General features: G+C 32.8%; 1 protein-coding gene across 1 annotated transcript in view; it reads right to left on the bottom strand.

The window, feature by feature from the left end:
- Positions 1 to 1,894: 1,894 nt before the first annotated feature.
- The window catches only part of LOC118743566, a 39,710-nt gene continuing 26,325 nt past the window's right edge, over positions 1,895 to 15,279 (bottom strand). Inside the window, exon 5 of the mRNA XM_036476331.1 lies at positions 1,895 to 1,920. Within this exon, the coding sequence (XP_036332224.1) occupies positions 1,895 to 1,920 (26 nt within the window). The remainder of the gene's footprint in view (positions 1,921 to 15,279) is intronic.

Raw genomic sequence — 15,279 nt, 5'->3', positions numbered from 1 at the left:
TTAAATTAGTCAAATTGAAATAATGCCCCCGGTTTTTTTGTCCCATGCGAATGCCTTAGTTTTTTGCAATTACCTTGCAACGAAAACTTGCCCAAAATCAAGTTTAGCACCAATCACACACTAGGGAGGCAAAAATATCACAGCTAAACGACCAAACACACAAACTTAATTTTGGCCTCTATATGTTATAGTGAACCAATTTCGATGATTTTCATAAATAGTTAAGGTAATACCGAAAAACTGTCACGTGCCAAATTTTAGTAGAATAACTTTAAAACTGAAGGAATTATTACCAAAAATGTTAAAATTAGCTCATTTTTAAGTACCGTTATCTCAAAAACTGGAGCTTATCTGGAAAAACGCGGGGCGCCATTAAATTAAGATGATCCCAATTAAGAAAGATCAGCTATCAAAACCTTTGCTCAGAAAAACAGTTCAAAACCTGATCACAGTGTTATAAGCGACGAAAATTTCACCGTAAGAGTTCTAAAACTTCCCTCCTAAATATCTCAAAATTTTGACGTGATACGGATTTTCTGAAAACGGCATCGCAATCTAGGGGCCAAAATTAAGTTTACGTGTTTGGTCGTTGAGCTGTGATATTTCAAAAGTTTAAAATTTACCTACAGGGCCTATTACGATGGTCAAGTTCGAGATGATGGAAATTCCCTTATTTAGGCTATATCGCGTTGATTATTTTCTATTTGAAATGTGTTTATATTTAATAATTGATATTTGTCTTTGCTTAATTAATATGTGAATGCTAAGCTCAAATTTTTTTTTCAGGATTATCCACCACAACTCGACTTTACAACGCCTCCATTACCCATGACTCAACTTCATCCTATATCGCAAGCATCTATTATTAGTGGTAACGCTTTGATTGGGTCTATTGGTGGTGGAAGTGGCACACTTCGCCGAGGTATAATGCGAGGAATCGTGGGTATGCCACCCCCTGACGTTACTCAGCTTACAAGTACGAGTATGGCTGGTACAAGTAACATCCAAATGCTTCATGAGTTGCATCCAATAAATATCTCGAATAATTCCTGTTCTACGCAAACAACAAGCATAACAGGTAACGGAAGCATGATGTCAACTATCCCAAGCAGTACTACCAAACAACCTCAAAGCATTCTTAAGGATCCAAACAGAAGTAAACCGCAACAGCAACTTTTAAGTGCTAACCTTGTTGGTGTGGGTGTGCCCACAGCTTCTGGTAGCCTTCAAATTCTGAATATTCCCACGTCTGCAGGCATCAGTGGAAATCTACTAATGACCACCAACGGAACTTATGATCCAGCAAATCTTAGTACTTTTAACGCTACCACAGGTACGGGTTTGGCTTACACTGATGCTGATGGCCATTTGGTATAGCTGTAGGAGTACACGGGGTCACCGATGGAAGCTGCGATAGCCTTAATCAATGCCTCTTTGGCTCCCGCTGCTACCATTATCAACTCGAATACTACACGCTACTGAAAAACAAATAATACTCGTACAATTGAGCAGGTCAAAGTGAGCAAATATTTCAGAAAATAGTTTAAATAGCCAAGAGAAAAAGATACTGAGTTTACTTCTAAGGTTAGCTTTAAGATTAAATTAAGATTAGTGGGCATCAATCTTAACGATCTGATGCTGTATGCTGTATAGCAAGTACCAAATTAATTATCATTTTACATTTGCCGGATCTAAAAGTGCAACTCTTCTAGTTTTCTTTTTGACAAAATACTTATTTTTTATTTTTTTTCTCTAGAGAAAAGGTAGACTACATACATAAAATAAAGGCTGCATTTCTTTATTCATTCTGAACGTTTGGAATAAACTTTTTTGTTTACTTCTTCTTTAGAACGGTTCTAATGATATGTTAACGTATATTTCAAACGCATTCTCTTTATACTGGCTGTGAAATGGGATTATCTGGAATGTATAAAGAAACGCAGCCAAAGAGTTGAGTCTATATATATATACCAGTGTCGCTAACAGAAGTACGGTAAAATTATGCATATGCCATTTTATTATACATATTAATTGAATATTTTCAATGTAATTTATAATATGCTCATAGAAATTCAACAGTGCATAATGCATACAAATTGTATGCACATTTTTCGATTCGGCTCGTTTTTCGCTAGGCCATTTATCGCTTAGCAAGAATTATATTAATTTAAAATTTTCATAGTAATTCATCAGAGCTGCTTAGCTCTAAATAGAGTGATATGAGTGCATCCAAATAAAAACGGAAATATTAGAAGAATTTTCAATTGTACATTAGTTACACGGTGTTACAAAATAAAAAAAATGCGCGAACTTTTTAAGTGACCTAGTACAGGTCGTAGAGCTGGCAGTAATTCACGAAACTATTTTCAAAATTTTTCTAACACCCTTAAATTCTCAACTTATTCTTAAAAAACCATTTTCGCATGACTTGCGACACTAAAAAATTTTCAGTTTGGTTATTTTTTAATAAATTTTAAGTTTTTATATGGCTTAAGAAAGAAGAATATTTGTACTAAATATTCTCTCCGAAGTAATAAATAAAGGATACTATTTTCTTTGGAATTTTGGCAAAAAATGTTTTAGAAGTGGAAAAAATTATAAAAATTGGTGTAAATTTTGAATTTTTCCAAAAATTTTCCAAATATTTACAATTTCATCACAAAACTTATTATTTTAAAGAGCATGAATATTCTTCTTTCCAAGGTCTTCTAAAAACTAAAAATTGGGTAAGAATTAGCCGAGCTAAAAATTTTTTGCACGAGAATTCCTGTAAAAATGCTTTTTTTTTTAGAATAAGCCGATAATTTGAGGATGTTAGGAAAATTATAGACACACTTTCTTGAACGACCTGTACTAGGTCACTCAAAAAGTTCATGGTCAATGTAACACTGAGTAATTCAAAACATTGTTTATATATGCGCTTATGAGAAATACATATCGTCGTTTAAAGTACAAAACCGCGTATCGTCATTCTGCAAAACCGCGTAACTGACATTAGCTGCCAAAAATTGGATTTGCTCACACAGGCTTTTGGCCCAATCCTTTTCCATTCGTCCTGAAATATACTAGCCAGAAATGCGATTTCTTTATAAAAACGAGAATAATTTTGAAATATGAATGTTTTTACTCTCTAGAAAATAATTTATGCAACCTCACATACACGGTTTTGCATTATCATGATACGCGATTTTGCATTTTCCTGATACGCGGTTTTGTACTTTAAACGACGAGATATTCTCATGTATGACAATTCTGTTCTTGATTTCTCCGGATTGATTTAGGGGTTTCCTTTATTAACAAAATTTTTTGGTAGATATATATGGGCAAATCTAAAAAACAGGTAACCTTTGTGTTATTTACCCTTTACTTTCATTGTTGTTAACTATATCAAGCTGGTTTCTTTTGGATATAATTCATAGACGTATACTTGAAGCCTCACAAAAACGTTTAATCAATTTGTTGCATAACTTTTGAGCTATAGATCTTTTAATTTAGAAAAATATTAAGAATAAGTGAATTTTTTTAAGTAATTTTTAATAGGTGAAAAATTAATTATGTCATAACTTTTGAAGCACACCATATACTGGTTTGAAATTTTATGTGCAATTAGTACTTATGTATGTGTACACTTCATATGTAGTTGATAACTAAAGTGTGCTTTAAAAAATAACTAAATGGCAAGTAACGAAAAGTGTGTAACTCTACTTTTCACAATTGTTTAAAATTTTCGGTTTATCGCGTATAGTTTTTGAGGCATTTCATTTTAAGTATGCATTGCATTATACAAGAATACGAATTACGAATAATTTGACTCATCTTAACTGAAGGCACATTTGAAAAATACGTCGAAACGATCTAAATTTTTTTGTAACTACTAGTCCTTATAATGTTACGTATACCTATAAAAAACTTCAAAAGAAATTTTCTCTAGAAGTCTGCAAAAACCCTGATTTAATGATGCTTCTTCTTGTAGTCACAATATTTCGTGCGTGGTATCAAATCAACTTTTTTCGGCAAAGGGTCTGATTGTTGCTCTTAGCGTTTTCTTTTCTCGAAATAATGTTGTATTTATTCTGCTCTGCGTCAGGGCTGTCAAGATTTCGTGATCTTTTCTCAACATCTTTACATGCCTATTGCACGCTCTTTGCACTCTGATAATTTTGCCATATGAGAAGGTGACTTTTTTCTGGAAAAGAAAACGCCATTAATTGGAGCCTTCTGAATTCAATGGCGTCCTCAGTTTTGCCCGATCAGCTCCACAATTGTGTGCAAAATTTTAGTAAAATAACTTTGAAACTAAGGGAGTTATTTATAAATAATTAAAATTTATTCAAATTTTCAACTACCGTTATCTCGAAAACCAATCATGTAAAATGAGGTATGCAATTGAATTTAGAACGTCCCAATTAAGTGACATCAACTTTCAAAATCTTTGCTCAAAATTTACCACTTGCACAGCGTAATTTGAACTCATCTTATTCTTTTGTTTTCTATTTCAGCACTTGATGAAAATGAATTACACTTATATTTTCCGATTTATTAAGAGACTACGAACATAATCATATATTAAACATAGGTGTGCCCACAAACTAAAAATTTAACTTTTTGTTTTGAAAGTGTACCTGTTTTTGAGATTTGCCCTTATCCTAAAATTAAGCGATTTGTTCCTCCCATCAAGCGTTCTTTTAAACAATGTTCGTGGTATTGCCTGGATGCATTCTATTCTTGTTTTTTAACGAAAATAAATTCAATCGTTAACGCTGAAGCTGTAGCATGCATTTAGGCACTATATGTTAATAGTGAGCTGGCAATGGCATGCAACAACAAATTTTCGTTGATTTATTTTGTTTATATGTTAACGATTGATGATTTATTTGGTTTCAACGTTAATGATTGAGTTTTGTTTCGTTACTTTAGCTCTGAAACGTAACGAAATTATTTTGATAAAATATATTTGCGCATCAACAGAACGAAATCGATTCATATATGTAGTTTGTTGAGCATATTTGCTAAGAATAATTTCACTCTCCTTAAAGTTCCAAGAAACAATTGCGCTTGATCCCACTTTATCAAATGCCAACCAAATTCGACATGAATCTTTCAGGATAAGTGTGTTTCACATTCTTTAAATAGATACATATACTTACATATGCATATGTGCATTAGGCAGATCGAAAAATACACAGAAAAATCACCTTTTTACGAATTTGGGGGTGGCACAAAAAATTAGATCGCCATTTTCTACATTGAAACCGATTGATATTTAATCGCCCCGCCGGGGCTTTGAAGTTTTTCATATATTTTATATGGGGAAAACAAATTTTTTCGTTGAATTGCTAAAAAATCGTTAAAAATTAATAGTGTTTGATCAAATGAGAATATATCCCTTCAGAAAACTCCAAAACATAAAATTATGGTAAATATTTAACTCTAAAATGTTACCGTCGACTTTTTCATTTAGCGCGTGATGTGGTAGCCATTGCTTTTGGTACTACCCATAGTTTAGTACCTTTCTGCTTTCCGAAAAAATCATCCGTTTTCGACTTTGTGCTCTTCGTTAATAACTTTGTTACCGCTGGCTAGTTTCTCAAGGATATCTGAAATATCTTGATGCTTGCATGCTGGGTGACGAGTAATAATGGCATTGGAATTAATGCCCATTGGCGTAAATTCCCTTTGGTAATTGAATTAATGGCAATGAAATTAGCATAAAAGCCAAAAGTGGGTTAAATTCAATTGACAAGACACGTCGGAACTGTTTCACCCCCTGAAGTGAAACAAAGGTAGAAAAACTAATTTTGTTTGCATAGCAGTTAAATACCGGCAAATCAGCTGCCCTTGATAGTAGTTGGTTGAATAAGGAAAATGAATTAGCAACAATAAAAATATTAAAAACTAACTTTGTTATTTAAAATTAAAATCATAAAATGAACCTGTGGTGTAGTGGTTAGCAGTGCGTGCTAGAGATGGGCGATCTCGTGACTTTGAGAAACAACGTTATTTGTGACTGTGACTTTGCAGATTTTCATCCGTGACCGTGACAAAAGCGTGACAAAAAAGTCTTAAACAGGAATCTTTTACCGAGTGAACTAAGGATATTATTGTTTTGGTCATTCACACTCGTTTTTAATGGTGGGAAATTCGAATATCAAACAACATTAATCAGATTTTAGTCTTAAATAACTGGTAACAGTTTCTCGATATGTAATTGCGATTGCTACATACTTTATCGCAGAGTTCATAGCAGCTCCTGCGACTGTTACTGCTATTGTGGAAAGCGCAGTCCTACTACAAAAATATCATTGCGACTGTATCTTTGGCACCATGACTTTGGAGTAACCGTGACAAGGTCACAGGTACGCAAATATCTGCCACCTCTAGTGCGCGCTACCACTACGCAGGGCCTGGGTTGAAGCTCGTTTCAACCCAATATCAAAAAATAAAGACCAAAAAATTGCTCTTCTAGTAGCGGTCGCCCCAGGCAATGGCAAACCTCCGAGTTGATTTGTGCCATGAAAAACAGCTTGTCATAAAAATACGATCGCCGTTCGGAGTCGGCGTCAAACTGTAGGTCCCTTCCCTTTGTGTGACAACATTAAGGCGCACGCCACAAATCGGAGGACAAGCTCGGAATTAATGTCAATGATATTAGCACAGAAGCTTAGGTACCTAACCCGCTTAAGTAACCAACATTTTTGGGCACCGTGAATATTTTAATGTAATCTGAAGAAAATCCCTCCCTTAAGTACTTCCCCGCTTATTTACCCAACCCGCCTAAGTACGTAAATTTTTGGTATTCCATTTACCATTTTACTTATAATTTTCCCCTTTCAAATGCTTCCGCAACACGTTCGGCAAAAATCTTCTCAAAGTTCAATGGTAATTTTTAGCCACTTGAAACTTGCCAATTATTACACAAAACTTGAATGGCCTATAAACACTTCTGAGAAAAAAGTTTGAAATTTTGATGATGAGCTGTTTGCAGCTCTCAATAAAAATCACAATAAATATTTTTCATTATTTCTGTTGGTTGAAAAAATACCTTGCTTTTTAGCTTGTTTCCAGCTCTCAAAAAAAACGAAAAATTCATATAAAATGAAAAAGAATGGAAAAGAAATTTTCTTCTATCAAAATTTCTTAAATCAGTTTACAGCTCTCAAGAAAAAAATGCTCGTATATTTACAGCAGCAAAGTCAAATTGTTTCTTAAAGCAACAGAAATAATGAAAAATATTTCTTATGATTTTCCTGGATAGCTGGATTCTAAGCTTTTGCTGTACATTTTCTTGAAGAAATAAATAACCTAAATTTTTTCTTGAGAGCTGTAACTTGATTTAAGAAAATTTGTTAGTAGAAAATTTATTTTCCATTTCTTGTGCGTTATTTTATATGAATCTTCTTTTTTCTTGAGAGCTGCAAACAGCCCTTTATATGGTGTTTGTTAGGGAATGAACTGTGTTTTAATTGAAAAATCTTAAAAATTAATAAATAAACATGAGTGGCAAAAACATCATTTTAAATTTGGTCCGAAACGATAGATATGTCCAACACTATATGTATACGTGTAATAAGGTCAGCGGAAATAACGTCCATGGACACTATTTCTTATCTTCCATAGAGAATACTACCATTTTGAAAGCGAAGTAAAATCCACGGCCGTTATTTATTTTTCAAAAAAATATTAACAAAGTCCTTCTTGCTAAAAAAATATTGACTAAATCCGCTTTTTACTCGTTTAATAAACATTTTTGTATGCTTTCACAACTATTCAGAGACAAAGAACTCAAGTTTCTTGTGTCCTTATTTCACGCGCAAACAATCGTGCTACAATTTTTCATGTAATACACTGCATTATATCTAATGGAGTTTTATATTTATAAATTAAACATTTGTTCTTTTTAACGTACATATTTGCTTGTAATTCTTATATAAATGAATTAACCCTTAATTAGGGTTGAAAAAAATGTCTTGGGGTGTTTGTAGCGTGCTCGCGCGTGAATTAATCACGGTCAGAACATCGGCGTTTACACATGTGTCGCTACTCTCTTAAGTCCTGACCCCATGGATTTTTTGGCAGAGCTAAGTTTTTATTTTGGTATCTAACTTTGAAATATAATAAAGAGCTTTAATATTTATGACAATACCCATTTCGTTTTATTTATTTAGTCACGGCTAAAACGTCGTCGCGTACACATGTGTCGCTACTCTCTTGAGTGCTGACCCCATGCGACCACTTATGTAAATTTTTTGGCGGGCTTAAGTTTTTAATATTATTATTTTTTTAATTCGAAATTATGTTTTTGTTTTTTTTTACGTTAACGATAATAGAGTACTTTAATACTTTTGATAATACACACTTCATATTTTTATTTCCAAAATTCTTTTTTCAACACTTTTATTGGGGTCACTCGGCACCCCATGCGACTAATTGTGTGATTTTATTTATGCGTCTAATTAAGGGTTAATAAATGCTTACTATTTCTGCTACTAAAAGGCGTATTAACGTCTTTGTTTTTTGTAGGTTTGGATTGTTGGTAATATTTTTGATGAAGTCAACACACTTTCATTTTGTGAATCGCAGTCTAAGTAACTGAATTTATGTTTCTAACATTACTTCACCTTTAGGGTGAATAAATTCCGAAGTGGGTTAATGTAAGTTGACATTAACACATTTTTGGCTTTTGTGCAAATGCCATTGACACTTAATTTCTTACAAAAACTAATTTATGTCCATTGATATTAATTCCAATGACATTATTACATGTCACCAAATATTTCTGTGACCTCCGAATTGTATGTCAATGACATAATTGCCGCACTTCTTCTGACATTAACTCACTTTTGGCTTGTGTGCTAATGTCATTGACATTAATTCCCTTGCAATGTGAATTGATATTAATTCCAATGACATTATTGGACGTCACCGTTTTTATCATGATCAAAAACGTTAAAATCAAATAATAATTATTTCAGTTGAACGAAAAATAAACTCAATAATAATAATTATTTTTAAAGGTAATAAATAAAAAGCATAAAATAATGATTGAAAGATGATTTTAATTACATATTTTACTTGTTTGCGGCCCCTGGTTTCATATATCTCTACACTAAGGTCAAGAGCTCTACCATGAAAACTTCCAGAAATATGCAGTACGAAAAATTCAGTTTGTAAGTTAGGTGTCGCACTCCCTTTTTCAATAACCTACATTTTTTCAGGAGAATGGGATTGATTTCATATACATATCGGCCCCTAACCGCCAAAATAATACAAGCGAAATTTTTTTCAAAATTTTCTTTTTGATGCAGAAATTCATCTAGATGCTCTAGGAATATGTTTTGAAAAAAAATATATATATAAAATATATTTTGAAAAAAAATTCGTTTGTATTATTTTGGCGGTTAGGGCTCGACATACCCATACAAAATTCTCTTACTCTATCATGCAGGTGACAGGTGACAAAATCGACGGAAATAAGGTCAATTGACACTACTTCGCATACTGGCGCGAAATAAAATCAATTTCAAACATTCAATTTGCGTAGCTTCGCGGCGGCCCGCGTATTCCAGCTCTTTTTGCTGTTGGTTTTTCGCATCGTGTTTTTATTATGTTCGTAATTTAAATTTTTTTAATAAAATATTAATTCTTGGTTTAATCATATTCTATAAAACTAATGGGCTTAGGCCGGAAAATAGTGAATTAGTAAATAACCGCGACTCTAATGTATGTACATGAATATATACTCAATGATTAAGATTTGCCAAAAGCTGACTGAAGTTAAGTAAAACGATTGACACTGACATAACCCAAAAGTGTTTATTAAAACTAGACAACTAATAAACAATATGTACATAAATAAGTGGAAACTTATAAGTAATGCTGCACAATTTTTGTGAGGCTGGAATACACTTACATATGTACATACATAGTGTACATATAGATGAAAACATTAATTACTTACTTACAAACATTAATTTTCTAGAGTTGAAGAAGGAACAAATCATGTTAATTAATAATTAAGATATGGCATAATGAGGTTCAAAATAGTTTAAACACTAAGGTAAATAAAATAGTCAATTTTGTATGTACATATATGCATTTAGGCGGAAACATCTCCGTTGATGTATCTTTGCAAGAAATACATTTTTTCTAAAAATTCGGACTACATGCATATGTATGTGCATAAGTATATATAGATTGCGTTCATAAACTAAAGTACGATTCTTATACATAATTTAAAAGGAAGTGTTGACAATCGTGGCTGACTTTCTCAACGTCAGTTGCATTGCATGCATATTAACATCTATAGTGTTCCATAGCGCCGAACTATAAAATGAAAAGTTAACAAAACGTTCCACTACAGTAGGGATGCAAGTCAAAAAAATACATCGATGTTTTTTTCGATTCGATACATCGAAATATAGTATCGATGGATATCGATGTATCGTATGAAAACATCGATATTTTCGATGCATCGAATGAAAACATCAACAGTTTATTACAATTAAAAATATACAACAAGGAAATGAAACAATCGTAACTTCGATGATTGTATAACTCACAGTGAAATGTATTAATTAATTTAAAGAGTTTTCTCTGTTCTTTTGAATTTTTGGAGGGTACGGAATTGGCGACAATTGTTAAATGTTTATAAGCATAATGAAATATTCGTGCGATTCATAAAACGTTGCAAAGTGGCATTTTTGGCGAAATGGCAATGTTGCGAACAAAATTGTATGAACGACCTATCGCAACTCCGGATTCAATTGTAAAATTTTTTAAAAATGCCGCGCGTTAGAGAAAATGAAAAGTTTTTACAATTATATTTCGAAGCAGCCTTAACTGATACTTTTGATGACAATAAAAAAACATGTGTTTCGCGACTTTAACTTTACAATGATTGCCAGCTCAAATACTATGGCAATGTCGCAATTTTGTCCCATACAAAAGTAATCAGCAGCGTAATATTAAGTGTGCCAGCTAGCAATGACATTCTAATTCGGTACACATATTTGGCAATTTATTATCATATCTTTTTTTATTTGACTTTTATGTTAACCCTTTTGAGTGAGGAATTATGAAGTTTTTTGATTTGAGTAAAAAATTACAAAAAAATGCCAATAAATTCTTGCCGCTTGTGCAAAAGCACACTTAACGTTGCAGTACTGGTGTTTTCAGTCCATCAGGATAGGGATCTAAGCCGAAATCGGGCAACAAAACCAAAAAAAAATTACGAAACTAAAATTTTGCTTTGAAATAAGCTTACATAACACTGGCTGGCACACTTTATATTATTTGACTATGTTGGTCCAAATTTCCAAATGGTTTTAAGGTGTCAATATCTTATCAATTAATATCATATTGTAGATGGTATTTTGGCACTAAACGTTTCTACTAAAAAAGTAGCAATTTATTAGTGCAATAACATTTTGGATAATACTAATAAAATATATGTATATTCTAATAGTGCATAAATAGTGAAAATCCACATTTAGAATAGTTGCTAAAGCGAAGAGTTTGGAAGCATACAAAATAATTTTAGTCTCTACACACAAAAGTCGATGCATCGAAAAAAATACATCGATATATCGATGTATATCAGAAAGTCCAAAACATCGGGTTTATTCGATACATCGAATAGAAAACATCGATGTTTCCGATCCATCGATGTTTTTTTTGCATCCCTACACTACAGCATTGAAGCATTGCTGGCAAGTTGATGTTTGCATATGTGTGTATGTAAGTGCGTGCAAATAGGGAAAATAACCGCTTGGCTGCGAGACAACATTATGAGTATTCTCTAAGGACCATTTTCACGACCCCATTCATATAACATTGAGTAGGTAATCGATAACAATATTTAGCGGGGAATCACAAGAACGATAGAATACAAGATTGCGCATTCCCGCAGAATGACATTTGTGGCAATGGGTAAACAAAGAATATGGCGAAGAACAATGAGTTGACAGTTGTGAATTTGCAGTGAGAAAACGTGTTTTCTTCTCGATTCACCAATTTCTCAAGCCATCTGTGAATATAGCAAATTAAGCACTACGTTAAATGTGTTCAAAAGAATAGGTCTTATTAATTAACTATTTAGAATTTTTGCGTTTGTATTGCAGGTGCCGAAAAAGTGATAATATCTTGTCGCAGCGCATGTTTTCCTGCAGAAAGTGGTCGATGCTTGCTTACCTCCGATTTTAATTTGTAATTTGTGGTATTTCAACGTTTTCAACTTAACATGTCGTGTTTAAAAGTGGTGCGTAAAGTGTTTCATGCATATTACGCTGGTGTTTAAATTGTATGGGTTCTCCTGCCGGCAGAGTTCTACCCACTTTCTGGCCAAGGCATCGTCGCGGGGAAACAAAAAAAAAACTGCATTTGGGGGCTTTACCCCTACGGCTTCTGCAATTCAACACACGACACGACATTTTTATAAAGTTTTTATTACAAATAAAACGTTTTTTACTTCAGAACGCACGAATTATTTCGATTTTTCACTTGAAAGTACACAATACGTTTGCAATACGTTTGCACTTGTTTCTAAACAAAAAGTTTGTTTACGTATTACTATACATGTCAAAGTCGGCAAAACCAAAGTAGCGGTTTCGGGAATGCGCCACCTTCAGTTCATTCCACCATGGGGGAATCAGTGTTAACCAGAGATGGTGAAAGCGGCCCTGAGTCTTACAAACCACTGAACGGTGCAGGGATTGCTCAGTAGAACCGGTTTTCCTATGAGCAAACTTCGCTAACCGTGCAATCCTGTCTCATGCAAGGGTTTTGAAAGACTTATTGTACTTATATGTATATTAGTATAAAGCAATAGAATCGTTGTGTTGTTGTGCCTTTATACAGTAGTTAAACTGCATCACTACAGGGCATACTTCATATGTGTGTACGTTTAGAAAGCCAGCATATTATGATTGAATATTTTTTTAAACTTATGTGTATTGTACAGACATTTTCTGCTCAACTAAATAAGTTAGTTACATTTTGACCTGTTTTGGCTACTCTTTATTGTTTCTTTAATATTTAATAATTTTAAACAAAAGTCTAGCTCATGGTACCCTCGCTACATGACATACACATTAATGTAAGCTGATCAACCGTCCTCCTTTGAGGAGGATTGTCCTCACGTGTATTTAGAAAACGCGTTATTTCACATCCAAGTACATTCAAAAATAACACAGGCCTGTGTGATTTTCCCCTTAGAAATGTATTTCATGATTACGATTACAGTAATCTTAGTCCTTAAATTTTTAAGATTACAATTATTATAATCATAATGGTAAAATTTATGATTACATTTAAAGTAATCGTAATCGTATATAATTTAAGGATAACAATTAAGCAATCGTGATTTAAGAAAACTGTTAAATTTTTTCGAAATGTTTAATTTTTTTTAACTCAAATGAGAAAAAATTGTATGTTCTACTTCAAAATTAACCACTATTTTATGAAGTGTAATGGAGCCAGTGTTGCCAACGACATATTTTCGAGTAAAAAATCCAGGTTTTTATAAAAACCCGCTAGAAAAGTTAAATTCCACAAAATAAAAGCTGAAAAATAAACAGGTTTATATGAATATAATTTTAATCAAATTTATTTGAAACACTTCTTGAAATTAAAACTGACAACACTGGATCACAAATTTTAGTTTAGTTTTTGTTCTGCAGATGCCACTATCCAATTTCTATGTAGAACTGCTCGGTGATTCCGAAAATCGAGTTAATTCTTTTTTCTATGGATACGTATTTTCAAATTACCGTTATTCAGCTCAAAACAAAAAGTGGTTCCACTTAATCACGTATATCTTATGAACCAACTTAACAATCTTAAAAGGAGATGCGTCAAATCGAAGCTAAGTTCTCCATAATCCACATATACGTCAGTTTCCGAAAGGACTGATAGTTTCTGAAAAATTAATTAATCATTCCAGTTTGTTTTTTTTTTATGAAAAACAGAAGAAAAACTTTAAAAATAAAAGAACAGGCTTTAGCACAAATGCAAAAATTTGGCACAGAACCTGTTATTTTTTAAATTTTTCTTCTGTTATGGTTTGACTTTTTTTTCATTTTTTCATTAAAAAACAAAAAAAAATTGAATGATTAATTAATTTGTCAGAAACTATAAGCCCTATCGGAAAGTGATGTATATACGATTTATGGTGAATTTTATTAGCTCTCATTTGCCGTATTTTATATTAAGATTTTTTTATTGGTTCGTAAGATATACGCAATTAAAAGAACCACATTTTTTCTTTAAGCTGAAGAACGGTAAATTGAAAATATTTCGAAAACGCCTCCACAGAAAAAAAAATTAACTCCATTTTCGTAATCACTGAACAATTCTATACAGGCATTGGATAGTGGCATCCGCAGAACATTTTTTCTGTAAACTGAATAACGCAGCTGGGACCGAAGTTCAGCAGAAATGAAAAATAAGAATAAAAGTCCATATACATAATTATATATAAGTAAAGTAACGTTGATTTTTGGCGTCTTTTTACGGTGTCACTCATTTTCTTCTTTACAAAATATGTTTGAATTTTTTTATATGGAAGAAAATGAACAAACTGTCAACAAAAAAATGCCAAAAATCAACTGTCTTGTAATTATGGAACTCAATGTATAACTAACTTGTCTGACTTGTGTTTAATGCAACTTTGAATTGTTTTTGCTTTTTTTAACAATGTTAACGTATTCGTTATTTATGTGTGAAAATAATTATAAGACAAATTTTTTGTGTTTTCAATGTGGAGTATTTGTCCTCCTGGAATGCTAAAAAATTCTGGTCACTTTACATTAGTGGGATTTATGAAACGTCGCCAAGTTGTTCCAAATGTTGAAACTTTCTTGCGACATTGCCGTAATATTTGAGCTGGCAATTATTGCAAAGTCAAAGTCGCGAAACACATGTTTTTTTATTGTATTCAAATACTTCAAGAAAAAGTGTATCAGTTAAGGCTGCATCGAAATGTAATTGTAAAAAGTTTCCCTTTTTCTCTAACGCGCGGCATTTTTAAAAAATATTTCATTTACAATTCGGAGTTGCGATAGGTCGTTCATACAACTTTGTTCGCAATTTCGCTAAAAATGCCACCCTGCGACGTTTTATGAATCGCACTATTAAGTATGATGCCACTGGTTCCTGTTTAATTACAAAGGTTGTGCTGAATTTATGTATATGCCTATTTATGTATACTTACTTGGCCAATTGGTATGTTTTCAATGCATACAGTTTTCTCATACCTTCATTTATTAAATTTAACCTCCTGCA

This window comes from Rhagoletis pomonella, unplaced genomic scaffold, assembly GCF_013731165.1.
Source record: "Rhagoletis pomonella isolate Grant_MI unplaced genomic scaffold, Rhpom_1.0 Rhpom_scaffold_00007, whole genome shotgun sequence".
Lineage (NCBI taxonomy): Eukaryota > Metazoa > Arthropoda > Insecta > Diptera > Tephritidae > Rhagoletis > Rhagoletis pomonella.
The sequence above is the reverse complement of the archived record's forward strand: the minus strand, read 5'-3'. Positions and strand labels throughout refer to the sequence as shown.